The 26,662-nt window shown below is 48.7% G+C and overlaps 2 protein-coding genes across 2 annotated transcripts in view; one reads left to right on the forward strand and one right to left on the reverse strand.

The window, feature by feature from the left end:
- Nucleotides 1-4,978: 4,978 nt before the first annotated feature.
- Nucleotides 4,979-17,151, forward strand: GTPBP1 (GTP binding protein 1). Its single transcript, XM_010076587.1, has 11 exons — nucleotides 4,979-5,088; nucleotides 7,566-7,746; nucleotides 8,797-9,145; nucleotides 9,584-9,707; nucleotides 11,672-11,786; nucleotides 12,246-12,390; nucleotides 12,533-12,715; nucleotides 13,496-13,631; nucleotides 14,210-14,388; nucleotides 14,906-15,103; nucleotides 16,490-17,151. Exons 1-11 carry the CDS (start codon nucleotides 4,983-4,985, stop codon nucleotides 16,580-16,582), a joined length of 1,809 nt encoding a protein of 602 aa, XP_010074889.1. The 5' UTR covers nucleotides 4,979-4,982; the 3' UTR covers nucleotides 16,583-17,151.
- Nucleotides 17,152-22,884: 5,733 nt separating this feature from the next.
- Nucleotides 22,885-26,662, reverse strand: part of SUN2 (Sad1 and UNC84 domain containing 2) — a gene marked incomplete at its 5' end in the record, with an annotated part of 6,179 nt that continues 2,401 nt past the window's right edge. The window contains 10 exons of the mRNA XM_010076588.1: nucleotides 22,885-22,998; nucleotides 23,113-23,205; nucleotides 23,625-23,792; nucleotides 23,982-24,097; nucleotides 24,196-24,280; nucleotides 25,316-25,543; nucleotides 25,630-25,795; nucleotides 26,281-26,324; nucleotides 26,412-26,489; nucleotides 26,570-26,662. The exon at nucleotides 26,570-26,662 is cut by the window's right edge and continues 123 nt beyond it. Coding sequence (XP_010074890.1) covers nucleotides 22,885-22,998; nucleotides 23,113-23,205; nucleotides 23,625-23,792; nucleotides 23,982-24,097; nucleotides 24,196-24,280; nucleotides 25,316-25,543; nucleotides 25,630-25,795; nucleotides 26,281-26,324; nucleotides 26,412-26,489; nucleotides 26,570-26,662 — 1,185 coding nt within the window. The remainder of the gene's footprint in view (nucleotides 22,999-23,112; nucleotides 23,206-23,624; nucleotides 23,793-23,981; nucleotides 24,098-24,195; nucleotides 24,281-25,315; nucleotides 25,544-25,629; nucleotides 25,796-26,280; nucleotides 26,325-26,411; nucleotides 26,490-26,569) is intronic.

Consider the following 26,662-nt stretch of genomic DNA (forward strand, 5'->3'; position numbering starts at 1 on the left):
AGGTGAGAGTGAGCTGCGGCCCGGCCGGGAAAGGTGGGTGCTGGCAGCCTTGCCCGCCCTGCGCCCTCCCCTCCGCGGCCCCGGGGAAGTGCCTGAAGCGGGTGTTGCACTCGCCCAGGAAGCGCAGGGGTTGAAGCTGACAGCTGCTGGAACGTCTCACCAACGCTTTTCCCTCTGCGCCGGTTCTCTGTAGTTATCTCTGCTGCAAGTCTTACTAGTTCCTGGGGCTTTCTTCGCAATCTTAAAAGCAGGTCAGAGCTCATAACTTTAGAACACAAGGGTGCCTTGCTCTTACAAACCAGGTTAGGACAGCACAAAAAGGTTTGTTCACCTTGTGCAGTTCTTTGCTGGGATCCAAGTGACAACACTGTGTGGTGGCCTTACTTCTGTCAGAATTTGTTCTCGCTCCCGTCTTGCAGAAAGGTACGTTGTAACAGGTGCATGACAGAGCCTGCCACAGACTACATTAGCTGACTTTCCACACCGTCTTCTGTTTTTTCCCAATTGTCTGATTTCTTTAACCGAATACCTTATCCTGCTAAGGGTTTGATGTATCATGATGCCATCTCCCACTCTAAAGTCTCCTGAAAACTTGGTTCGCTCCACTTGTGATTATGTGATTCAGAACTCAGCATAGCTGGTGTTTGTTCCTGTTTTCTGCCATCCCTCCACTTCGTGCTTCCAGCTGGAGTAGTTCCAACGTCCTGGATTTCTTGCGCTCTGTGGAGAAACGGAGAGAGAGGAATTGTGATGTGTGGATGTGGAAACATTTGCTTTTGAGGGGATGACCGGATATTTTACAATGTGGTACTGTATTATAACAAATGTTATGAAGATGTCTTATAAGATAGTAAAGAACATAAATCAGTCTTCAGTATCTGTTGAGCCACCTGTTTGTGCCTTAATGAGCTGGACAGGATTTTAATACAGGATGCCAATATTGATCTGTGCTGTGTCTTGGACGTGGCTGATGTGGACGAGGGCCCAGGAGGACGCAGAGGGCTGTGTCACTGCTTCTTGACAGCCAGGAACCTGAGCAAAACTCTGATGAAGAGAGAGGAATACTTTTCTCCCACAACCTCCATTTGTGTTGTCATCCTGTCTCCCATTCCTAGATACCTGCAGGCACTATGGAGGCAATAGGTAAGCATTTTTTTGACCTTTATTGCAAGTTACTTTTCCATATGGCAGTGTACACCTGCTGTCTTTTCCCTAGACCTTTCGTTCGTCCACATCTTGTCTGAGAGCTAAAACTATGAGCTCTGCCCTGTCTCTCCAAGTTAGTCTCCCGATATGTGCTCAAAACAGCAATCCCATGTGGTAAGAATGCAGCAGCTAACCTGACACACTCCCCTACCCCCCTGTCTTTTCTGTCTTCCCAGTTGAATTGCTGCCCTCTAATTCCTACTTAAAGTGGTGATTTCCACTGGAGTCAATTTGTTTACTAGTTGCTACTTTTGTCCTGGCCTGACCCACCCTCTCACTGTGTTACACACTTTTCTCCCAGTCCTCCCCCCATGTGTTCGTTGTAAGGTGTGCTCTTTTTAGAGAGGAGCACTTTGGATTCAGTTATCGAGTGCACCTTGTCAGCTGGTCGCACAAACGGTTCCATTCATCAGCACAAATTCATTATCGCGTCGATCTTAGTGGGTGTTTGTTTTCCCTTCAGGACTAACACACTGCAGTAGTAATCATCTTTCGGGTCCAAACCATATCACACAAGGCTATTAGTGAAGCTGATACTTACGTTAGATCTACATTGACAACAGAACATTAGTGGCACTTGAACTATGTATGTCCACAGGAAATGGAAAGCAAAATACGACATTACAGGAGGTGCCTTTCCCCTGACTTCCTAATGGCTGGTGGTGGCCTTCCAGCCATGCAAAATGTCAGGCTGCGATATTCTAATAAAGAGCAGAACTATGTACTGCATAGTATTTGGTTCGCCCTTAATCGTTGTTGTTTATCTGCCTCGTAGATATGGGATGCTTCTTTTGTAAAGACTGCCTGTAGTAGTGCTGATAGAACCGTAGCTCAATCTCACCTGTGTCTTGACATTGCTGTTAATCAATACTATGGCCTTTTCCTTGCTGTTGGGCAGTACAGAGTGGCACAGTCCAACTTGTCCCCCTGGAGTAAGCTCATACAGCTGCAGCTATTACCCACATCTGGTGTATGTTAATCCTGAAACTGATCAGAGGAAAGGTGGGAAAAACCACCTCTCCCCGGAGATTGGGAAGGGTCTTTAGAGATAGCAGCTCAAAACTTGTGAGATATATTTCATTGTTCTGTCATGAGAATAAAACAATAACTGGTTGTTACTTTTTGCCCTATAGGAAATCTGAGATTGCTCAACCTACGTGGCTCCTACTGTTAACTGCTCAGTGCCTGGCAAAGAGGAAAGAACAAAAGTGTAAACGTTTGACTTTGTGAAAACCTCTGAAAAACACGAATACATATGGAAAGGATTGCTCAAATGTGAAAAACAAAAAAACCGGAGAGGCTGAGGTGGAAGGCCTCTCTCTGACCATGGAGATGGCAAAGAACAGGCTCCCTCTGTCCAGGAAGAGATCTTCAAAACAGCAAGTAAAGTCTTGCGGTGACCTAGGAAACTGCAGAACTGGCTGGCGTCTGCGGGCTGCAGAAGCAGCTGTTGGACATACTGAACGGCATTGGAAGGTGTGATCCATGAAAGCTGCTCCTTGTTCTGCACATTCTTCTCTTGATGTCCCACTAGATCACATCAACTGTAAGCTTCATCGGCCCCAGGGTGGGCTTTGGAGGTAGTCTGCCACTGAAACACCCTTCAGCAGCCCCTTTGGCAGTGAAAGCAGCAGGACGAGGGAACAGTGTTTTGAGCCCATGTGTACCATGATGTTTGACCCCCCTGCCCTCCTGCCTGGCACTGTGAAGAAAGGCTATAGTCTGCTGCTCAGCTGAAGTGTCCCCTGGTGCTTTTGACAACACCCTGCCCACTCACATGCTGAAACATTTGAGCTAGTAGAAAAATGAAGGTGGTGAGGAGGCTTGAAGAAACTGAAGTTAGTGTGCCTCTACACTGGTGGCCCCTGTTATTTTATTGATCTTTCTGTGCATGGCACCCTATTTAATACGTCTTCCTGAGTCCCTGACCTGTGCTGGTTCACTAGTCTAAACAGTGAGCGTGTCTGCTGTGCTTCCAGGAGTTCCTGAAAGTGCTTGCTGGGCAAGACAAGCCCTACACATAACATGCAGCCTTCCACTCCTGTCCTGACCAAGCCTCTGAACAGTTGCTGATTTCCCTCTCAATACCTTTACATCTGGTGGTCTCCTTTGAGAAGAAAACAAACCCAAAAGAACAACTAATAAATGCAAAACTCAGTCTTTTGTAGGATTAAATAGAAAGGTTATGTGGCCTTCCAGATCAGAGTACTTTGCTACCTTTTGCAGACCATGCCAAGCAGTTAAAAGGCTTAGGTAGGGTATGTGTCTAAAAGAGGCATGTGATGGCAATTGTCTCCTGTAGCTGTCTGGCCCTTGCGGGCACATACATGCTCTGCGTGTATACACGTTGTGTTAGCTGTGCTAGCAAGTCAGGCTGTGTCAGTAGGGAATGCTGGGCAGGCTTGAAGTTGAAATCATTGTGAAGTGCTGTAAACCGTATGTTTTAGGCAAATATAGCACAGATTTCAGACTGGCCTTAGTGCATAGTGAAGGGAAGTGCATCTTTCTGGGGATGATTTTGGAATGTGTATGTACAGAGAGGTGGTGGAAGTACAGATTTCATTGAGTGTTGTAGAGTGGCATGGATGTGCCTGCCTGTAGGGCTATCAGTAGGTGATGGCCTTCACAGCTCTTACTAAAAGTGACTTTAACAGAGATGCACATCTCAGTCGCAGCAGCTATTGAGCCACCATACCACGTTGCTCAGCCACCAACGTATTTGTAACCACAGAGGCAACCAGAGAGCAGGTAGCCGTTCAGTCCTGAATGGGTGATGAAGGTCTCCTTGGTCTGCCAGTGTCATGCCACCATTGTGGCCACTCTGTGCAAGTGTCTTCAGCTGTACTGTATGAATGACATGGGTTTATGCCTGAAATGGTGCTACACCATTCTGTTCTAAGAAAAACCCTACCTGAAGAACTGCCTTGCCTTCATTTTCCTCTTTGTTCCTGTCCATTTTTCTGTTCTCTAGATGCCCCTGCAGGGAAGGGCAAAGGAAGCTGTGGCTGTTGCAATAACTGCAGTCAAAGCTTGTTGGTAACACAGCTGCTGGCTTGCAAAACTGCAGCTCTGCACTGGTGAAACATCTGAATATGGTCGTACAAAGTGGTTGTCAGTGTTGTAGTGTAAACGACCTAAAGTTTTGTTAGGAGTTTGATAATAATCCTTATTCTTCTTGTCTCATTCCCCTCTGCCCCCTCGGAAAACAAAAGGAGAGATGAAGTATCTGAAAGACTTAAGAGATGCTCTAGGTTTTGATGCCTAGGTGTGCTCTGCAGTGAGGTCTGCCTGGCTTCCTCTGGTTGTCTCATCATGCTTTCTTTGGGGGAGCAGCAGCACTCCGTGCAGCAGAGACTGTGGAGTACCCAGCTGAGGAATTTCTTTGGAGGAAACCTCTCCTCCACTTTCTGTTTTCCTTGTGTGAAAACATGCATTACACAGAATTGGGATGTTCACTTAAATGTGGCTTTTAAACATTGGTTACTTCAAAATTAGATGCTTGGTATTCTTGTTTGCTTTGAAGTAAATCTTCCAGTGTAAATTAACTCTGAGCTCAGACAAAAAGCCTTGTGTAGTGTCATAGGGAAATAGCTGTCAGCAAAGCTGGTTTTAAAAAAAACCAAAACAAAAACAAACCACCAGAAAGCAGTCCTTGAGAAAGAGCTCTCCTTTTTCAATAAACGGCATTGATTAATTGTCCTTATAACTGAAGCTGGTTGTGAAATTGTTTGCTTGACATCTGCAAATTGGATATTTATTATTTTTTCCAGCTGGTGATGGTGAGTCCAACTTCAGAGCAGTATGACAGTTTGCTCCGGCAGATGTCAGAGAGAATTGATGAGGGATGTGGGGAGACCATCTATGTCATTGGTCAAGGATCAGGTGAGTATAGCTTCCTCAGGAAAACAACAAAAACATTAAAATTATTAGAAAAACCTAGTTCATCTAACTGGACTGCTGCTGAAGGTAGTGCTTACTTCTCCAGAATAACTTGGAAACCTCCATAAAATATTGCAGAGCATGTGGGACAGATTCTTTTATTTTATTCCTGCCAGCAACTGTCTTTTGTGTTGGAGCTAAACATATTTTTTGCATAAAATCATACAAGTTCTTTTTGGAAATAAGGCATAAGTTGTCTGGGCGCACCAGGAAAAGAGGAAGGATCTGGAGTTATAGTAACAGTTTTATTACCGACATCCTCAATATCTGTTGGAGGTCTTGTTCGGTCTGGTTTTGTTTGCTTCTGCATTGTAAATAACAATATTTTTACCCCACAGGAATGTATTTGAGATACTTCACATAGCTAAAAAATATGCTGCTAACTCTCTTTGTTAGTGATGTCTGTACTATGGAGAGAAAGGTTTTCCTTTTCTCGGCGTCAGGCCTTATTGTCACATTAACTCGGGTGTGTCTGTAGTCATTTGCTTTTGCAGATTTTAGCGGTTAGCACAGATTGCCCTTTTGTTCTTTTCCACAATTTCAGTATTTGCGTCTGATGCTGGTAAAATAATATTGAACACAGCCTTGCTTTGAAATTGAAATTTATTTTCTGAATGGGAAAAAAGAAGTATATGGCTATCATAACGCTAAAGGCATGTTTCAGCTATATTAGATATTTGCTGGATACCAAGTTGTTGTGATCAGATATGCTACTAGTTACTATGTTTGAGGAAGAATATAAAACCCTGGTCATCAGTGCCAGGGTTGGCTGAGGTAATGGAGGGAGAGAGTTGTGTTACCTCAGAACTGTGTGCTTTTTGGATTTTCATGGTGTCTTGAGAAGCTGCCAACATAGAAGAGAAGCCAGGGTTAGATGGCCAGTGGTCATGCAGCCAGTATCACAGGGATGGTGCCCTTGCCTCCAAGCAAGCTGCCCTTGTAGTGTAGTCTGAATCCTTGGTGTTTGGGATAACCACAGGAGATCTGGCTACTCAGGCTAGTAACTGCTTTCTCTTCTAGGATACCTTGTGAGGGTGTTAACTGGTCTTTGTTGCAATGACATACTTAGAAGCAGGTATTTGTTTCTTAAAATGTGAGCTAAAACTTGGGACTTCATTTTGGATAACTGCATAGTCAGGGAAGACGGGGATCTTTTCTGTAAATTGGAAACAACAGCCAACAGAAAAAAATCTTTATATCCCTGCCACCATCCCTCCTTCTCATTCACTTTGAGTGTCTATGATTTTGATACCCAACCTGGATGACTGAGAAGGAGTGAAGACTGCCAGGAAGCTCACTGCTTCATCAGTAGTGACCCTTCCCCTTTCTCCCTTGGCTTTTACCCTCTCCTGTCCCCTGCCTCTCATTCCCCTTCTATGACCCAAGACCACAGACATGGTGCTTTTCTTTTTCCCCAACAGCTTCTCAGCCATCTTATGAGCTAGGGTGGAAATCACCCAGCAACTCTACTTGTTGTGGAGCTATGCAATAGTTAAAATGCAGATTAGTTCATGCAAACTGGAATTACTGCTTACCAGCTGATGAGTCAGCTGTGCATATGAATACACACACAGCAATAGCTTTGGTCATCCAGGTGCTGTGTGGCTCTACACCTTTGTTGGGGTTTTTTTACCCACAGAGCTGATTCTGGCCTGAAGTCTCTGCAGCTTCTCAGCACCTGGTTAGGAGAGCAGCTGAGAGCTGTGGTGGCCTTTAAACCATCTAGATGATTGCCACTGGCTTGCTCTGACTGTCAGGTCTTTCCTTGAGTGGGCTGTTCAGAGGCAGCAGTGCCTCCTTGGTCTTCTCTGGCCTCATGTGCTGTCAGCATTTCTTTCAAGTGCCAGGACAAAGGCAGTGAAACATGCCAAGAACTTTGTTTTAACTGGAGTCCATGTGGGCTAAGGAAATCGCTGGGCAGGCCAGAATTGCAGAAGAAGTGCACTTGGGATGTGGTTTTATAAGCTGATTGTTTAAATTGGTCACACATTCACTGGTTAACTGTGGTGATATTTCAGTCAGAGCTTTCCTTTTGTAAATGCTTTTCCCTTTATTGACATGAGAGAGGAGATGTTTTATCTGACTGAAGGAAATTGCACACAAAGTAGTTTCAGCATGTGAAGTAAGGGAATTAGACAGAAATGTGTCTTTCTTATCAATCCCAAAGTATTTTCTTGTAGAAATTGTGAAGAAAACTCCTCTAGATGAGAGGTGGTGCTTTTCTGGTATCTTTTAAGACTTAGAGTGAAGACCATCCTTTTTTGTTTTGGGCAAAGGGTGCTTATTCTGTCTACATCTGACATCTCCAGTCCATATGTAAATCCCGATCCGTGTGGAAGTCCCAGGCAGAATGACATTGCTGCTGGCCGTTGCAAGGTGGTGCTAACTGACTGTCCTTTGTCTCCTCAACATCGTACTAGATGGGACTGAATATGGTCTGAGCGAGGCAGACATGGAAGCATCCTATGCCACGTTGAAGAGCATGGCAGAGCAGATCGAGGCAGATGTGATCCTCCTGCGGGAGCACCAGGAGGCAGGGGGCAAGGTGCGCGACTACCTTGTTCGGAAACGTGTGGGTGACAACGACTTCCTGGAGGTCAGGTGAGGAGCTGGGTGGAGACAGGGTTAGACAGCAGCCCAGCTGCATTTTTACCCTGTGAGCAGTCGGTGATGCTGAGCCAGCAGTGCTGATTCGAGACTGGGTGTTGTAGCTACCCAACAAAGGGAATTGAGCTTGACCACTCCTTGCTAACCAAAACACCTTTTTGTTGTTGCTATCTCTTTTGTGAACAAACTGTTTGTGGAGATTTGCCTGTGTTTAGCTGAGGGCTATTGCTCTCTGGGTGACAGCTTCACAGTTTGGGGATCTTTTGTGTGCAGGAGTCCCAGTAGGGAGTCACATGTGTCTATATGTGTGTGCATACAGGCACGCTACTGGAGTACAATGCTTTTGATAAAGGGTTCAATTCTATTCCAAGGCTGTGATGATCCAAGTCACCTTTTAATGGACATGTAATGGCTTGTGTAACGTGACATGAGGGTCTGCCCAGACCTGGATGGAATGGATTTCCAACATGTGCTAACAGCCATAACAGCCACCTTTATCAGAGACAACGGGGTAGATTGCTGTAGGAGAGGTTTTACTCTGAAACATTTAATTGTTGTTTGAGCTTTTCCTTTACTGGGATCAGCAATTTAAATTTCTGTTCTCTCCTTAGGACCTGGTGCTATTGCAACATGAGGAATATGAGAAAGGCAGAGGTATTCTAGACCCAAGTTAGGATTTAGTCTTTCTTTTGAATTGCCACAGTGTTTATGTTGGATTGCAGAGACTAGGAGTTGGAAGAGAGATGTTTCTGTATGGCATCAAGCAGTGTTGGGTTCAGCTGACTGTGTTCTGGACACCAGTGACATGTTTCCACAGTTTTCCCCATCCTAGTCCCCAAGGTCTGGGGACTCTGCTGTTAACTAGTAACTGTGAAAGAATCTCTGCTCTGCTTATGGAAGTCTAACATTTTTGAATCTCTGTTTGAAGGCTAGGGAGAAAAAGCTAGTTATTTGCAGGAGCAGTGGTGTTTGGGTTGGTTTTGGTTGCTTGCTTGTTTTTCAGGAATGAGATTTTACCAGGTTCCTTTTTCCTTTCCTCTCCAGGGTAGCAGTGGTTGGCAACGTGGATGCAGGAAAGAGCACATTGCTAGGTGTCTTGACACATGGCGAGCTAGACAATGGCCGAGGCTTTGCTCGGCAAAAGCTCTTCCGCCATAAGCATGAGATTGAGTCAGGCCGCACCAGCAGCGTGGGCAATGACATTCTGGGCTTCGACAGTGAGGGCAACGTGGTGAACAAGCCTGACAGCCATGGTGGCAGCTTGGAATGGACAAAGATCTGTGAGAAATCCACCAAGGTCATTACTTTCATTGACCTTGCTGGTCATGAAAAGTACCTGAAAACCACCGTCTTTGGCATGACCGGCCATTTACCTGACTTCTGCATGCTTATGGTAGGTTGCAAGAAAGATGTACGGTACGAGCAGGAGCAGGGCTGTTCACAGCTGTAACAGCCTCAAGTTTTTCCTATTGCAAAGTCCCTGTGGGGTTGTGGAGGGAGGCAGCATCTGCCAGAGGTGGAAAGCAGAAGCTGCTGTGCATATCTAGCCAGGACTCTGAGGCAAGTGCCCCAGGACTGTCAGTCCCAGACAGGCCAAAGATGTCTGGTTCTTGAGAACGGAAAGATTTCTAAATTCCAGAAAACCTTTTTAAAACTGGGGATAAATGAGTCCTTAGCCAATGTCCAACAGCATTTGAAATGAGCTGGGTCTGCTCGTACAGTCCCAATGACGTGTCTACAACCTAATCACAGCCTACTTCATGTCTTCTCTGTAACCCAGCTCACTGCAGGAGGAACATTTGCGTTACTGTGTCTTGTATCCCTGATGTAGGTTGGCAGTAATGCTGGGATTGTTGGAATGACCAAGGAGCACTTGGGCCTGGCGCTTGCACTGAACGTTCCCGTCTTTGTTGTGGTGACCAAGATCGACATGTGCCCTGCCAACATCCTGCAAGGTGAGTCCTACAAGTGCTCTCCAAGGCTGTTTCTTACCTCTGGGCTGTTGGCTTCTACTTGGGTTGAGGAATTACTGCTGGAAGAAAGATGCTTTATCTGGTTTTGACTGCATCTTAAACACCTTCCAGAAATTCGTCCTTTTCCCCTGCCCATTTTGCAGGCAGTTCACTCATAGTCACCATTTCAAAATTACCCAAGTTGGGGGACTCAGCGGGGCAACCCAAAAGTGTTTGCTACAGGGTTTTGCTTAATTGATCTCTAAGGGGAGAAACATACAGTTGGGGTTGTGGCTTTGCTTTGTGTATTTAAACCTGGAGGAAGAGTCTGGAAGTTCTCTTGAACGCTGCTCTCCTCCTTGCCCACAGTTTGAGTGTGATCTTAAGCTGTCATCAAACTTGTTCTCCAGCAGCCGTTAGGTGAAGGGACAGCTGCTTGTTCCATCCTGCTCACCTGGCTACTTCTCAGATACACTGGCATAGCTGCAGCAGCTCCTTCTGCTGTCTGAACAACCAACCAACACTTAATAAATCATGGTTCAAAGCAGCTGTGTATGTGGGCTACGGTAGTAGGACTAGACTAGACACAAGTGAGGGTGGCAATGAGCAGTAGGGACTAGTGATTTTTTTTTTGCTCAGAAGCAGTTAAAGCAGCACATCTAAACCCCAGTGGTGTCCCATTAACCTGTGCTTGACGTTTTTTCAGACAGTGACCAACTCTTACCTTTAAAATTCTCTTGATACATTTCTCACGCCTTCAGGAACGTGCTGTGGTTAATTGGAGCTATGCTTTTTTTTTGATAAGCAGTCCTGACAATCAGGAAAGTCAGTGCTCCCAGTACTGTCTGTGGTTGGTTCGTTATTGTAAAAATCCTAAACGTGTTTCAGGTAAACAGACACATGTGATCAAAAGATAATCTAAATATCTCTATAATAGATGTTTGGCAAATAAATGTAAGGCCTGACCATAAGATAATAGCTGGGGAGGAAGGAAAATGTTTGGCTCAGGGTGAGGGGAAAAGAGCTGCTCTTGGGAGAAGCCACTCCCCATGTCATGTTCTGTTTAAATTAAATAGACACAAGATTTGGCTCAAGTATATCTGTGAAGAGCAGATGGCATGATTAGATGTTTTGTGCTTCAGTATCCAAAACATTGCTTTCCCATAGGCGATCATTTGTTCACAAAAAACGTCTAATTGGATGACAATCATAGAATAGAAATAATTTGCTCTTTTAAGCCCTTGCTAGCTTTTTTTTTTTTTTTTGTCATTTTTTGTAAGGCACTTTGCAGGAGTGCAGGAAGCTGATGCTGGTGCATCAGGTAGTGCCCCTGCTGGCTGATAGATATGAGACTTAGAAAAAAAATTGAAAAGAGGCAGGGGATCAAAGCTGGAAGCAATGAGATTTGTTCTAAAATATTTATTTCTGAATCTTGTCCTCCTGTGCTGTCCTAGTCTGTGTTGGTGATCTTTACCTCTTTCATGCTTCTCTAACGTTCTAGGGCAGGTTGATTGCAAGGCAGAGTATGTTGAGGTTTGTTTGGTCAAAATAGATTTCTAATACACATACTCTCAAATGTGTCAGTTCCTGAGTGCTGCTGGTTTTCACTGAATTCAGTATGAAAAAACGTTTATAGTATTAGGAAATACCTTGTAACTGCTTAAAGCTACTTAAGACAGCTATAAAATGTCTACTTCACAGCATTGCACTTGCAGATGCAAATGTGTACGTCTGTTCATGTGTGGTGTTGCTTGGCAGCAAGCTAGCTGGCATGAAATGGAAGATGGAATGGCTCCTAAGTCCCATGTGGGCTGCAGCAAACTCATAGCCTCACTCACGCACCTTTAGCCATCTTCTCCTGTCTATTTGTGACAAGAGCACCAGTCTCCCTTTGGGGAGAGATCCCACAAAAGCGATTTGTAAAGACGGGAGATGCTGCCCTAACAATATTCATTTCACCCTTTAAGAAACCCTGAAGCTGTTACAGCGACTGCTGAAGTCCCCAGGGTGCAGGAAGATTCCCGTGCTGGTTCAGAGCAAGGATGATGTCATTGTAACAGCCTCCAACTTCAGCTCAGAGAGGTAATGGGAGTACAGGAGAGTCATTTCTCTTTCAATCCTATTTGGAGACTGGGTGAGAAGATTCAGAAAGAGAGTCCCATTGTCTAGATGTGTGAAGGTTGCATCTTCCATGTGGTGTGTTGGTTCCATAAGAATGTGTTGATTTTGAGATTGACCTGCTTGTGTTCCCCTCTCTGAGACAGAAATGAGGGGCTGCATCTGGGCAGTCTGCCAAAGATGGCAGGGTATTTGGCTTCCTTCAGCCCTGGAACCTTACACTTGTTCCTGAATGTCATTAGAAGGCAGAGGCAGTGTTGCAGGTTTTCAAACATGGGGTGTTGTGCATCTGACTGCTTGCCAGGCTCTCCCTTCCTAGCACTGTGTATTGAATTCAGTCCCAAGATTTTGGATGTCTCCATACACATGGAATTCTAGGCAGGGAGGTGAACTAACTCAATTTTCATCAATTTTCCTTTGCAGGATGTGCCCAATTTTCCAGATATCGAATGTCACTGGGGAGAACCTGGATTTGCTGAAGATGTTTCTTAATCTCTTGTCTCCACGGACCAGTTACAGAGAAGAAGAGCCAGCAGAATTCCAGATAGATGATACTTACTCTGTCCCGGTAAGGGGCCTCGTATTTGGAAGAATTTTCTGCTTCCTCTTTCAGGTTGAAGAAGGCATCTTCCCTAGAAAGGGGAGTTCTAGAGCTCTTCTGTTAGCATGGTCGAATAACCCCAATTACTGTTTTTTCTTTTTTGGCATAGGGTGTAGGAACAGTTGTATCTGGGACGACACTGAGAGGCCTAATCAAGCTAAATGACACCCTGCTGCTGGGGCCAGATCCCCTTGGCAACTTCCTACCTATTGCTGTCAAGTCCATCCACCGCAAGAGAATGCCCGTCAAAGAAGTGCGGGGAGGCCAGACTGCCTCCTTTGCTTTGAAAAAGGTGAGATGATCTGCTCTAGACCCCCAAAACAGAAACCACCCTCCTAATTTTAGAGTGCACTTGGAGTTCAGCTGCCTCATTTCACAGCACATTAAAATACCATAGAACCTCTCTGGGTACCATGTCCTGGTTACTTCACCTGACAGCTGCCAGCTGATAGCAGTGGGACCCGAAGTAATGAGGAATAGTGGGGGAGATGTGTAACAAAGTGGAGGCATTGCAAGAAGTCTCCTTTTGTGCTGCAACTGCATTAGTGGCCCGGGCAGGGTATTTTACATTATTCCTCCCAACTTGTAGGACCAGTTGTGTGATTTGGCATTTAAAAGTTAAAAATTTTGATGTGATTCCTGTGGTGAAAGATTTCTGTCAATAGAAGCTGCACCAATTTTAAAAGGATATAGTTTAAGCTATACCAAACTTTGTGTGTTCAGGCTTATCATTTTGTGTTAACAGACACCCTGCTTTTGGAGAGATATCTGCTTTGGTAATGTGCAGCCAGGATGTATGTTTTGCTTTTAAAGGATCAATGAGTTAAAACTTATGTGTCAGCGTCCAGGATTCCCAGAACTCTAAAGCTTCCTTAGAAACTTCAGCCGAACTTGATTTTTGCAACCTTTGCATAACATTGCTACGTACTGATAGACAGCTCTTGCTTTGCCTTTCTGTGAGCACAAGTTAATATCTGTGAAATCCCTTAGGATCCTTCTGAATGCAGTCAGCCAGAGAAGCGGATTTCTTCCCTGGAGAATCATCCTAAGGGTTTTTGTGTCCGCTTTTCAGATCAAGCGTTCTTCCATCCGTAAAGGCATGGTAATGGTGTCACCCCGCCTGAATCCACAAGCATCGTGGGAGTTTGAAGCAGAGATTCTGGTGCTTCATCATCCCACCACCATCAGCCCACGGTATCAGGCCATGGGTATGTGTCTCAGTGTTGCCTCATCTTTGTTTTCCAGTGGTATCAGTTTATATTGTCTCTAGCCTGAGATAATTTTGCTCCTGATGGCTCTGTCAACAATTTAAGCCGTAATTCCTGGTTTTATCTTTCCCAGCAATGTGTTAGAGAGGGGAGGGAGTTGACAGAGGAGAGTGGCAAAGGCTGTAGGTGAAAAGGAGATGTGTGACTCCAAGTGTACTTGGAGCCTGCCTGAGCCAGATCTCCATGGTGCAGAGATTCTCCGACTTCAAATGCTGACTGAGAGATTCATTTTAGGTCCTGCCCTCTAGCCTGGCTGCTTGGTGTGTAGGATTCTGTTGAGGATGCTTCAGGAAAGTCTCCGTTCGAAGGCAACTGTGCTAGTTTATATATGTTTTCTTTTTGAGGACTGAACAAAGGCAGCTATGTGACCCATATAGTCTTTGATACACAGTAGATTTTTACATTACAAACTCGTCACTGTTAGCTGTAGGGTAGCAAGAGCTGCCTTAGATGTCTGTCTGAAGCTTATTCCATTAATGGCACTGGTTGTTGAAAGCCTTTGTGCATTACATTCACAGTGCATTGTGGCAGTATACGTCAGACGGCCACGATTCTCAGCATGGACAAGGACTGCCTGCGGACGGGGGACAAAGCCACGGTGCACTTTCGCTTCATCAAAACCCCGGAATATTTGCATATAGATCAGCGGCTGGTCTTCCGGGAAGGCCGCACCAAAGCTGTGGGTACCATCACTAAGGTAAAGGCAGAAGAGTCCAACTTTTTTTGCCCGTTAGCTACTTTGAGTGCTGAGAAGCCAGCAGGAGAATCCGGATAGCTCTGGAAAATTGAGGGAAGAGGTTGTCCTTTGATCACAACCATCAGCCCTGACGTGGGTTGCAGATGACCGATGTGCTTTGTTGTGTGGTGGGTCATAGCTGGTGTGTCATTCACCAGAATGCAAAAGTGGGGGGTGAGCCAAATGCCTCTGGTTCTCAAGGCTTGGTCTCTTTCTGACAGCTTGTAGCTGGTCCCTTTGAGTCATACTGAGGAGTGGTGAGTGTCACCTCAGCTGAGTGGCCCTTTCCACCCTGTGAGGGTTCTTGAGGACAGCTCAGGGCCCTAGGTTTCTTTGAACAACTGCTGCTGCTTTCTTCTCGTGATGGCTATTGGTATCAATTCTCTCAAGGCTTTTTGTTAAAAAGCAGCATTGAACCTTGCTAGATTGGCCTGGCAATTTTAATGCTGATTTTGGCCTCTGACTTTGTAATTTGCAGTTACTCCAGACCACCAATAACTCACCGATGAACTCCAAGCCACAGCAGATCAAGATGCAGTCAACCAAGAAGGGAGCCGTTACGAAACGAGAGGATGGTGTTCCCCCAGCTGGGATGGCAGCTGGGGGCCCACCAGTTGGGGACGAGGCCCCCTCAACAGCCGCAGCGCCACCGACACCTACTGCTCTGCAACCATTGGTAAGTGAGGAATATATCATGTCTGTCCTAGCTGTTTGTATCCTGGTTTCATCTGTTGGAGGAAGGGCACTCTAAAGCACAAGCATTATTCCCTCATACCTTTGAACTCACCTTGGGATTCGATGTACAACAGAAACAAATAGAAATATAAGTAGTCTCACAGCAGAAATCATAATTCTCTGATGACTGCATGACTCCTCACGGCTGACCTTTCAGTGGCTAGCAGCTTAGGGTCCTGGGACAACTCACCGTGGACTTCAGGAGGTGTCTAGTCTAACCTCTACGTTCTAAGTGACTGAGGTCAGACCAGGTTGCTCAGGGTTTTATCCAGTCATGTCTTGAAAACCTCCTGGGAGGAAGACTGCACAACCTCCCTTGGCAACCTGTTTCACCACTTGACTCTGCTGACAGTGAAGAAGCGTTTGCATATACCCAGTAGCTGAACTAGTGAAGCATCTAACAACCAGTCACAGAATGGGTCTCTGCTGTCTGAATGAGAGGTAGAACATCCCTACACTAGAGAAACTACAGCCTAAGTAGTATTAGGCACAGGTCATCTGATCTGTCAAGGAGGGAGGATTGAGACATCCAAGGAAAAGGAAAGCCTGTCTCCTTCTAGAGAAATTTGTCCAAGTTTTCTTGGTTAGGACTTCTCAGCTCAGCTTGTTTGAGAAGGATGCCTAGCCCTTCTGGTCTGAAAGGAATGGAAACTCAGTTCTAACTGTAGGCCTTGGGAGCTATTTATCAGCTTTATTACATGTTCCCATCTCCTTGTCTTGTTGTAGCGTCAATGTGATTGTAAGAAGTGCTCCCAGCTTGCTCTTTGTTTCATTCCTCCCCCTGAGAGTCTGCTTTACTTTTGTTCTTGCTTACCTCTGCCTCTTTCTCCTTGCTGCTTCCCCTCAGCCTGCGCTGGATGAAGAGCCCCACATCCGTGAGGGCAATAAGGTATTTGACTGCTTTAAAAGAGAACGGTGGGCTTGCTGGCCTGAGGCTGGGAACAGTCAGGTTAGCAAGAAAGGCCTGGTTAGGGGGGTGGGGAGCTCTCCTTCCATTCTCCACAAATCCAAGGGAGTCTGAGGCCTCGATTTCCTGGATGCCAAGCCCCATGGCATCTGCTGATTCTCATGGGAGTGAAGCGTTCAGAAAATTGGGAAATCAGGTCCTCTGAGCTTGAAGGGTTGAACTTCATGGTGTATCTGTCTCTCCTCCTTCCTTCATGGTGTGTCTGTCTGCCTTATCTCCTTCCTGCAGTGGTAGGAAGCTGATCAGTTACAACTGCCCTCCTGCTGTCTGGAGGTGTGTGTAATCCATCTGCACTCCTGCTGTGTTGATGTTCTGATTCAGAGGTTGCTGCACACTGAAGTGTATTTTCTTGTTTTTCAGTCAAAAGTCGGAGGAGGAGGCCGGCGACGTGGTGGTCAGCGCCATAAAGTGAAGTCTCAGGGAGCCTGTGTGACTCCTGCCAGTGGCTGCTGAATTTCTTACTCCTCCTCCCTCTGAGGAATTCCTCCCCTTCCCTTCATTTCTTATCCAAAAGATCCAGAGCAGCTTAAACCAAAACCCATCCCAGCTGACTGGCTGCAGAAGAATCGTCCCTCCTCCCCGAAGCAAGGGAGAGGAGCATAATTTATAAGCTAATGAAGGTGATAAGACACACAGAACTGAGCAACTGACACCTTCCTCCTCCCCCTGTTGACACATTTTTGTACACCATGGGTTTAGTTTTTATTCTTACTAGGTTTTATTATATTTTGTGTGCATGAAGATGAGAGTCTGGATAGAACTGAGAAGAGCCAGTTAGCTGCCTCCCTCCTCCCTCACCCCATTTTTCCACAGGACTTGCTGCTCTCCTCCTGTGTGGTGTCTCAGATCCAGGGGTTATCAAATGCCTGAAATTTCAGACTGGCAAAGGTTAAAACACGTTGCTTAGGACAGCTGCGTAGGGCATTGTTTCCTCACCACTGTGGCCCCATGCCAAATATGTTTCTGGATTCCCTCAATCTTAAACTATTTCTAAGTGGGTTTAATTTAATGTTGTAGTGACTGAAGTTTGAAGGAGATGGGAAGAAAATTCATTAGTTGGAGACCTAAGAAGGAAACAAATTGGAAAGCAGTTCTTGATGTTGAGTTGAGGAATCCTATACTAAAAATCCTTCTCAAATACATTGATAGCACTTAAAATTTTAAATCAAGGCAGAATTAAATGGGCAGTCATATGCCCATCCTGTTCCCCTTCCCATCATGCTGCTTTTCCTATTGTTTGTTCAGTGCACATTAGAGCAAATCTTACCTGCCTCTCAAGGCTGTGGCAGCTCTATTGACAGTATTAAGAATATAGTGGAGGAACACTCAGGCCGTCCCTTGAGCCACAGAAAGCCTTGTCACCTTGATGGACAGAGATCACAGGTGAGAATATACCTTTGGAACAGAGACAGTAGGGAAACACGAGCTTCCCTTGATTTTGTTTACTCCAAAATTTCCCAGATTTTTTTGGAACTCACTGGCCAGACTTTGCCATGGCAGAGGTATGATTTGTCTTCTCTCTTGGCCAAAGAGGGCAATGATGAATTGGCACCAAACTTATAGAAGTACTTCCAGGTTTGAAAGTACATGGTAATTTTTCTGACTTTCATTTAATTTTTTTAAGATTGTAATTTTTTTAAAATTATAAATTCTGGTTTCTCCATGAAGTCCCTGCAAGGACAGTCTGTGAATTAACTTCATTGTTATGTTTTTAACCCTGGGTTGTACACGTGATCAATTCCCTGCTTATTTTGATCTCTTTTATAACCCTGCCTCTTTGCGTGGCACCTGTGACGACAGGAGTTATCCTCTGCTGGCTTGCGGTGAGCTGTGGGAGTGTGGTAGCATTTTGAGGGAGGAGGTGACACCCTCAGCAAATTGTTACTCTCCCCAGCTGGTGCAGTCAGCCTCGGGTTTCTTTGAGGGCTTCCTCCTCCAGTGAAGGACTTTTATTTTAATTAGAGGGAGACTGGAAAGTTTTAGTCCCTTCTTAGTGGGTTGTTCCTGTTTCTCACTCTGTGGCAGGTGTGTAGAGTTCATTCCAATTCACCTTGTGATGTGAGGTAGGCTTTCAAGCTGACTGAGCGACAGTAGGCTCAGGAGGAGAGCACATCTCCCGATGCCAGCACCACCTCTTGAAGAACCTTAAGTGGTGTGGGAGAGGTGAGGAATGTGGTTTGGAGATGAGGATGCTTTGCCTTAGCAGCGGCCTGAGTGTGGGTGGAAGCAGGGAGGTCAGACAGTCCTTTCCAAGCTCTGTGCCTAAATACCAGCACTCTCCTGGTGAGGGAGGAACTATAGGTGGCTACAACACTAATAGCACCTGCATTGTGAGGGGGTGTGAAGTGTGGCTAAGCAGGGCATGAAGGCCTGGTTCATTTGTCTTCTGGCCCTGTAGTAGCATCAAACTGCTTCTGATTTCACTGCCCTCTGCTTCTGAGGGAGCAGGGAGTTTCAGGCAGTTTTTCTCCATTCCTTGTGCTCCTAATGAAGGAGACCGCCGAGACTGGAAGAGGGTTTATTTCAGTTTGTGCAAAGGAGGTTGTGTGATCTCTCTTTTGTGACCAGCATTCAAAGATCACTCTGGCTGGTGGGATCTATAAAATAAATTTTAAAAAAGTTTGTTCCAAGTTAAAGTATGTCTTCTTGCTTTTTGTCCCTCTGGAAAACCGGCAGTTGCTGCTTTAATGCCAAAAGCCAGACAAAGTGGGCTGGCCTGGCACCATGCTCTGTTGCTGGCTACAAGAGGAAGCGGCGGGGGGGGGGTAGTGAAGGCAAGGGAGGGCATGCCATGCTGCAGGAGAGCAGTAGAGCCTGTCTCCAGTACATCCCAGCTAAAGAGACACCAGTATGACCCTCCCCAAGCTTGACCCAGTCCAGCTTCCCTTTTGCAGCCTCTTTTGTTTATGTTCTAGGTTAACTTCCTCATGCTGAGGACAATTATTTCCTTTCTACTTGCTCTTAGCTCCCTGCTGAGTAATTTACAGCCTGTAAATTTAAGGAAAATAAAGCAATGTACAGGTACCCTTAATTGTGATTTGTGTCAGGCTGAGCCTCATTTGCCATGGCCATGATAAGGCAGAGGACAGACTGATGCGCAAGGACAGCTGCAAGGTCACTGCAGGATGGACTGAGCACAGAGCCATAGACTACCTCAGACCTAGACTGCTGGAAGTCATCAAAGATGCAGTAGTTTAAGATATTCAAGTTCAAGATATTCAAGTTTTTAAAAGCAGGTCTTTTCATCATTGCTCCAAGCAGCTGCAGCATCCCCAAGCCTGCTCGCTGACACCAGAGTTAGTATGTCAGGCTGGAAAATAAGGATTTGCCAAAAGAATACACAGAAGACAAGCTACAAGAATAGCTCTGTCTGTCTACTAGTTCACCATTCCCATCAGCAAATTCACCTGTAAAACACCCAAAAAGCTCACAGCAGTTTTGATATAATTTATTTGTCTTGGTCTTTTTTTTTCTTGCATAGGCATAAATTACAATCTGTTGATTAAAAAATAAAATGAACAAAACAGTGCAGCATTTGCAACAGGCTACAGCATCAAATACAAACTTGTCTCCTGCCTGTAACCATCTGTTTCTGCAGGGCTAATTCATAACACGTGGGTAGGGCAAACTGAGAAGGAGGGAGAATAGAGGAGGGAAATGGAGTAAATAAGGGAAATCTGCTCTGACAGCTGTTTTGCATTTCTTCTGCCTCACCAAGCTCACCTTCTGCATAAGCACTAGCATTAAACACCCTGGGCCAGCAGTGCACTGTGCTGAAGCAGCAGTTCTATGTGCCCTCTTTTCCTTCGCAGCTCTGGAAAGCGCTACAAAAGTGCTGCAAGCTGCTGCTGGCAAGAGGCAGCTGTCTGGGCACCAGGTAGAGGTGCCGGGGCTGCAGCCCAGCGCGGCTGCAGAATGTGAACTGTGTGTAACCTCAGCGTGCCTTCCTGGGGATCCTTGTACAGGCAGGGGCAGGGTGAGGCCTCTAAAGCCAGCGCCATCCTCTAGAGAAAAGCATAAACCCCCAGGGTGGTCTCCCACTTTTGTCTCCAGTGGGATTTTACCTCAGAGCAGCAGAGACTTTAATCTCCACCAGACAGGGCAAGTTCATCCAGTAAAGCCACATGCTCCCTATCCCATCACTAGTGGTTAACAACACCCCCCCCCCACCCCGGTGTAGCAGAGACCCCTCCAACTCCCTTAGGGAAAGACATCCCCTTTTCCACCTCTCACCAATGTGCCTCAACTACCAAGAGGCCATCTACCCCCCATGGCCCAGCCCAGAGGCCAGGAGGCAGAAGGGAGGCAAGAAAAGGGCTTTTCCAGCCTCATGGTTATGGCATTTGCACCAGCAGCCAGAGAAGCCCTGGGGAAGGGGGAGAGCTTCATCTCTGCTCTCTTTATCATTCTATTAAATACAGGAGCTGCTCTGCTGAGCCCAGGAGAGGTCTAGATATTCATAAAAGCACAACTCTGTGCATGCAGAACGCTCACGGACATGACTCCAAGGCAAGCAGGCAGCTGTAGACAAGTTTAAAATAACTTCGGCTGTGGTTGCCAAGAATTAAGACTAAGCTCAATATAGGAGAGAATTTATCATCACAGGATTGGGCTGTGAGTCTGCTTTCTCCCAGCAGCAGGGCCTCCCAGCTCTGTAGGGTAATATTAACCTGTGGGAGATGGGGCTGCGCCTGGTGGGCTTGCTCCCCTTGCTTGGAGAGAGGAGACCCCTTGAGAAGGGACAGGCTGGCATGGAGGGGGTAAGGGCTCAGCACCTCTGCCCAACGCCCATCAGGATGTGTAGAAAAGAGACACTTCTTCAGCCTCTTCCCCTCCTCTACACCCCTCGCCCCACAGCGCTTCAAGCAGAGAGCAGAATGGGAATCAATTCATGGTGCTCCCCCAGGGCTCACGGTGCTGGGGGGGAGCCGATGCCAGCATCAGACAGGGCTGAAACGCTAAACACAAGCCTTTAGCTTTTCTTTCAACAGAACACAAGACAAATGCGGAGGTTATAAACACCATCCAAGAATATCGGCCAAACTAAATGTGCTGCAGGCAGCCAGGAGGTGGAGGGGCCAGATGGCCCTGGCACTCCTCAGTCCAGGGAAGGTCCCCGTGCATCACTCCTGCAGTCCCCTGCCACAGCTCCCCCCCATCCTGTGATGGGCAGGGGCAGGATTTATGTGCCCACTGCAGGCAGGAGTCCCTGTCCTGCTCTGGCCGGTCCTCTACAGCCAGTGCTCAGGGAGCTGAGCGATGCCAGTGAGGAGGAGGGAAAGGGAGGCCTTCCAAGAGAAGGGCGGTCAGCCTATGCCAGCCATCTGCCATCAGAGACCAGGAGGTGACAGAGGCAGCCCTGAGCACCGTGGGGCAGGGAGGCCCTGCTGTCCCCGAGGTGACACAGCGTGCTGGCACCCGCAAGCCCTGGGGAAAGTAGTCTCTCCTCTGCCCTGTCTCCCACCCAAGAGACCACTGAGGCACCGAGTTGTGCAGTGCACTGGGGCAGCAGCTCCCACTCCCTGTGAACAGTCACCTACACACACACGCAGCCATGGGCAAGAGGCCACCGCCATGCACTGCGGTCTCAGAGGAGATGTCCAGAGCAAGGAGGGCAGGAGTGCCTCCAGCACCCCACCGAGCCGCAGTCCACAGAGGACCACCCAGCCACCGCTGACTCTTACTTTAAACAGCTCTGCTCAACTTATTCTAGCTTATCCTACTGCACGCACTATTCTCCTACTAAACAAAGCTCTAGCCCTCTCTGCATCTTAGCCACTTGCTTGAGCGGCACCACATAGCGCTCTCTGGTTAAGTAGAAATTGCATGGAAAAAGCATTTTCTTCCTTCTGAAATTACAAAAAAAAATAAAAAAAACAAAACCAAACCAAAAAAACCCCACAACACCCCAACTGGAAAATACCCTTCTCCCCTGCCCTCGTTAAAAATAAAAAACCACAGAACAAACCCAAAAGGGGAAGCAGGTGACAGGAGTTTTCAATAGGACCATCAAGCTTAATGGCGGGGAGGCATCTCCAAGACCCAACACAGCCGCCGGCAGCAGGAGGGCTCAAGTGGATGGACTGCAGCACCAGGGCAGGCTCCGCTACCCAGGTGTGCCAAATTTGTCCCCTCCTGCTGCCCCAAACCATTAGGTTTATGTTAATACTTAATTAATACTGTCTTATTTCCCCTCTGCCGGCCCAGCACCAGAGGCCTGGAGATCTTTACCTAAACCAAAACCAAGCCAGGAGAAGAGACCCTGCGTGGAGAGGAGAGACTCGGTGGCTGTGACCAGTGGCTCCCAGCTATTCCAGCAGCACCGAGCCGGCCACCACAGTCCCATATACCATATCACGCCCAAGCCTGCGTGAAGCACATTGCAAAATTACAAACCCCTTTCCCAAGCCCCAGCAATGCTTGGCGTGCCATCAGAAAGGAGCTGGGCAACAGGAACGAGGGGCTGCGCAGACCCAATTAAAAATTAGCTTAAAAAGTTAAGAAGTCCCATATGCGCTGAAAACAAGCCAGGCTGCGCTAGGACCCATGGGGGATGCTCTTGCCTCACCACCCTGGTCCTTGGAAGAGTGAAAGCCTCACCCCTTAACACCAGCTCTTCTCCTCCCCGAAGGGGAGCAGCTCCCTGGGGTGGCTGCTGGTGCATCCCAGGATTTCTACGTGCGAAGCAGCAAACCAGACGAATCCCCTCCTGCTGTCTGCCCGGCAGCATCCTCATCCCACACAGGAGCCAGGGGTCAGTGTGTCGGCTCCCCATGCACACGGAAGCGGTAGATACAGGTGTATTCAGGGTGGCCCCAGTTGCTCAGCACCCGGAGCTCCACCAGCTGGTACGTGCCCATGGCATCATCCTTGGGGAGAGAGGGAAGGAAAAACCTAAGCCCTTGAGAGCTCTCAAAAACTCAGAGACCCCAGGGGCCCCGTTTTCTTCTTGGGGTCGGGTGCTCTGAGGGCAAAGCACTTACCTTGAAGTAAAATGTTTGGATGGGGTCGCCCTGGTGGTTGTAGGTGAACTGCCCGAGGAGAAGGCCCTCCTCCTCTCTCTCCTCCTTCAAGCCCTACGGGGGGACAGGGAGGCAGAAAGGGAGAACCAGGGGCAGTCAGAGAGGGAGAACCGGAGGCGATGAGTACACCCAGGGTGGAAGAGGGAGAGAGGCACAAAGCATGCTTGGTTCCCGCTCCTGCTCTTCCAGGCCAAAACAGACAAGTGGGGACAGAGGCCAGTGGGGAGGGGTGGGGGGGAAGACCAAGAGCTACACCTACTCAATCCCCTCTCTCCCAGTGTCCCCCAAAACCCTTCCTGAAGCCTGGTCCTCCCCCTCTTCCAGCCCCCAGTACTGCTTCTTCCTCCTCTTCAGCATAAGACCAACCCCCCAGAGCACCCCACAGCCAGGTATGGGGCTCGCTAGCCCTCCACCACGGCACCCTCCCACCATGTTCCCCCGCTCCTCCCTCTGGCCCGGGAGAGGGCACTCACATAGACAGCAAAGTCCTTGGGGGCGCTAGGGATGGTCCCCTGGGGCGAGAGGGCTTTCGGGATGTGCTCCAGAGTCACAGCTCTGGGGCGGATGATGCTGGAGAGGCGGATGATGGCAAAGCCCTGGGACCCACGAAACGCCCAGCAGTTCCCGGGGTTGACATCTGGCTACAAGTGTGGGAGCAAGACACCAGCAACGTTATCAATCACCATTGGCACCATTCTTCTCCCCTCTGACATCAGGGTGGCTGCTTGCTTAGAGCAACAGCAAGAGCCTGATAAAACCCAGCAAGCCCACAGGAGAACCATCCCATCCCGTCCTCCCCCGCAGCAGGGTCTCTTCCCAAGGGTGCCCACCTGCAGGATGACACGGGGGGACTGTGACTGGTACCACAGTGGGATGCCAAACAAGCTCAGCAGTGCCGTCCGCGTCTCGTAGGTCTCCGAGCAGCGGGTGTTGATGACACTGGCCCCTGGGGTGGAGAGGGGACGGCAGTGGGTCAGTCTCATGACACCCCTCCCTGGGATGGCTGGCTTGTCCCGGGGAGGGCGAGAGCCCCCCACCACCTACCTGCTGACTCCAGGGCGTAGTCAACCATCCCCACACGGTCCTCACTGTAGCGCTTCAGGGCCTGGCCCACGATGAGATGCACTTGCTGCGGTGGGAGCAGAGGGCAGGAGAGGGGTGAAGGGCTGGGATGCGCATCCTGACCCCTACCCCGCTCCACCCTGTAGGGACAGAGAGGCCACAAGGACCTTCCAACAGAACAGCTGGGGGATGAATCACCATGGCAAAAACGAGGACATGCATTTGGCTGGGAAGCCCCATTAGAGGCTGCTAAAAATAAGCCCAGATGAGAGACACTGCGCAATGAAGGGGCAGCACCCAGGCACACTGGGCTCACTCGTCCCCATCCCAAAGCAGGGGCTGGGCCCAGGGGAGGAGGAGTAAACCCCAGCGGGTACCAGACACAACCCAACAGCCCACCCAGGCCTCCACAGCATTGCCTGCTACTCCCCCCTGCCCCGTCCCGAAGGACCAGTGGGAGGTGCCCCCATCTGGAAAAGCAGGGGCTGGAGCATCCTTTGGCAGACAAACCCAACCCCAGGAGCTGGGATCGTGCAGCACCACCCTGGGTCTAAACTTTAGGGCATGCATGAAGCCTGTGCAGGCTATGGGAACTGCTAATCCCGCTTGATCCCTCCCTCCATGGGGAATTGCCAACAACTTTCCAAAGCAAGCAGGCTCATTTTTTCCTGTGGTGTCATTCTGCTGAAATGCTTTGCCCCAGATGACTCTGCAGCACTGCTGAAGGAGGGAGGTAAGCAAAATGCTCAACCTGTAGACTATTTGCTGGCACCTGCCCCACTTCTGGGTAAAAGATGCATAAGTAGAAACTTGTATTTTAAGGCAGCAAGAGCCTCGCAGATGTGCTGATATTGCCACCCGCGACCCCTTCCAGGGCAGGGCACAGGCACAGCCCAGGGGAGGTTTGCAACAGAGAAGGGATGTAAGAGTTTCAGGGATGCTCTTGCCAGGGGGGATGCGAGACCAGGATCAGCGTCCCCGCTGTATGGGCTGTCCCCATGGCTCAGCCATCTGCCAGGCACTTGTGCCAGCTGCCCCCAACACCCTCCAACCCCATGCCTGTGGCCACCACCATGTCCCTGGGGCTCAGGCCAGATCTCACCTCCTCTGTTACCCCTGCAGTCCCCCCTTGCTGCAGGGCCACTCCAATGCTGGCCTTGGCATCCCGTGCCGACAGCCTCCGGTCCTCCAGGACTTTGTCCAGGATCTTGCGCTCCAGGGCCTGGAGCTCCGCTTGCAAATCTTCCCGCTGGAGGACAAGGCTGGTGGTGCCATCCTTCTGGGGCTGCGAGAGGAACCGGCTGACCCATGCCGGGAACTGCGCTTCCACCTGAAACAGTGGGGACAGAGCTCAGCCCCAGCACAGGGACCCTCGCCGCCTCCCTCTGCCAAACAGGGTGGGGACTGGGGACTCACATCAGCCCGCACGGCCTTCAACTGCTCCAGCATCCCCTCCACCTGCTTCCCCATCACCTCCTGGTCCAACCGGAGCCCCGCCAGCTCCCTCCTCAGTGCAGCCACCTCCTGCTCCAGCTTGCCCAGCTCCTGCTGGAAGCTCCCTTGCAGGCTCTCCTGTGCCGAGCTGTGCAGAGAAAACGGCAACAAAAACTTGCTCCGACAGTCCCAGCTTCCCTCCACAAACTGGGGGAGGAGGTTTGTTCCCCACCGCCTACACTCAACCTTATCTCCAGCCACAAACAGTTTTCATTCCTGTGGCAGCGACCTCTTCTACTGCATCCCATGGGAAAGCATCCCCAGCTCGCCCCTTGGCTGAAGGGCCACCTTCCCCAGGGTGATGCAAAATGACAGAGGTAAAGGTTATTTGCTGCAATCACCCTTTGAGCCCTGCTGCCAGAAGGGGCACTTTCTTGCCAACCTATCCACATATCCATCCCTTCTTTCCCCCTCCCAAGATTGTACTCTCAACCTCTCCTTTGCCCCGAGAAAACCAGACCTGGAAACCCCTCCTAAGCCTAGCTGTGGGGGTTTCAACCTGCCAACAAATTTCACCCTGCCACCTGCCTGTCCCCAACCGAGCGGCGGCTCTGCCCGCATGGCCAGCGTTACCTCTGCCACTCTGAGTTCAGCTCCAGCAAGCGTGCCTCCATCTCCTGCCAGGAGAAGGGGAAGGGGTGAGACCCATGACACTGGTGGTGAGGATGTCCTGCCCGGGTACCACTGCAGGCTCATCCCCTTACCTGAGAGGCTTGTGCCATCTTCCCCAAGCGTCCATCTAAATCCCTCTGCACCTGGGCTCGGAGGGCATCCAGCTCACCCTGCAGGGTGAGGAACACGGGGATGTAAGAGCCCAGCCCCGTGTGCCCCTGCATCCCTGCGTGCCCCCCGCCCCCCTCACCTGGAGGTGGCTGGTCATGTCAGTGCGGAGATGCTCCTTCAGCCCCGCATCCCGGCGGCTCACCAGCCCCTCCAGCAGCGCCAGAACGTCCCC

The sequence above is a fragment of the Pterocles gutturalis genome, unplaced genomic scaffold (genome assembly GCF_000699245.1).
Source record: "Pterocles gutturalis isolate BGI_N339 unplaced genomic scaffold, ASM69924v1 scaffold41808, whole genome shotgun sequence".
Lineage (NCBI taxonomy): Eukaryota > Metazoa > Chordata > Aves > Pterocliformes > Pteroclidae > Pterocles > Pterocles gutturalis.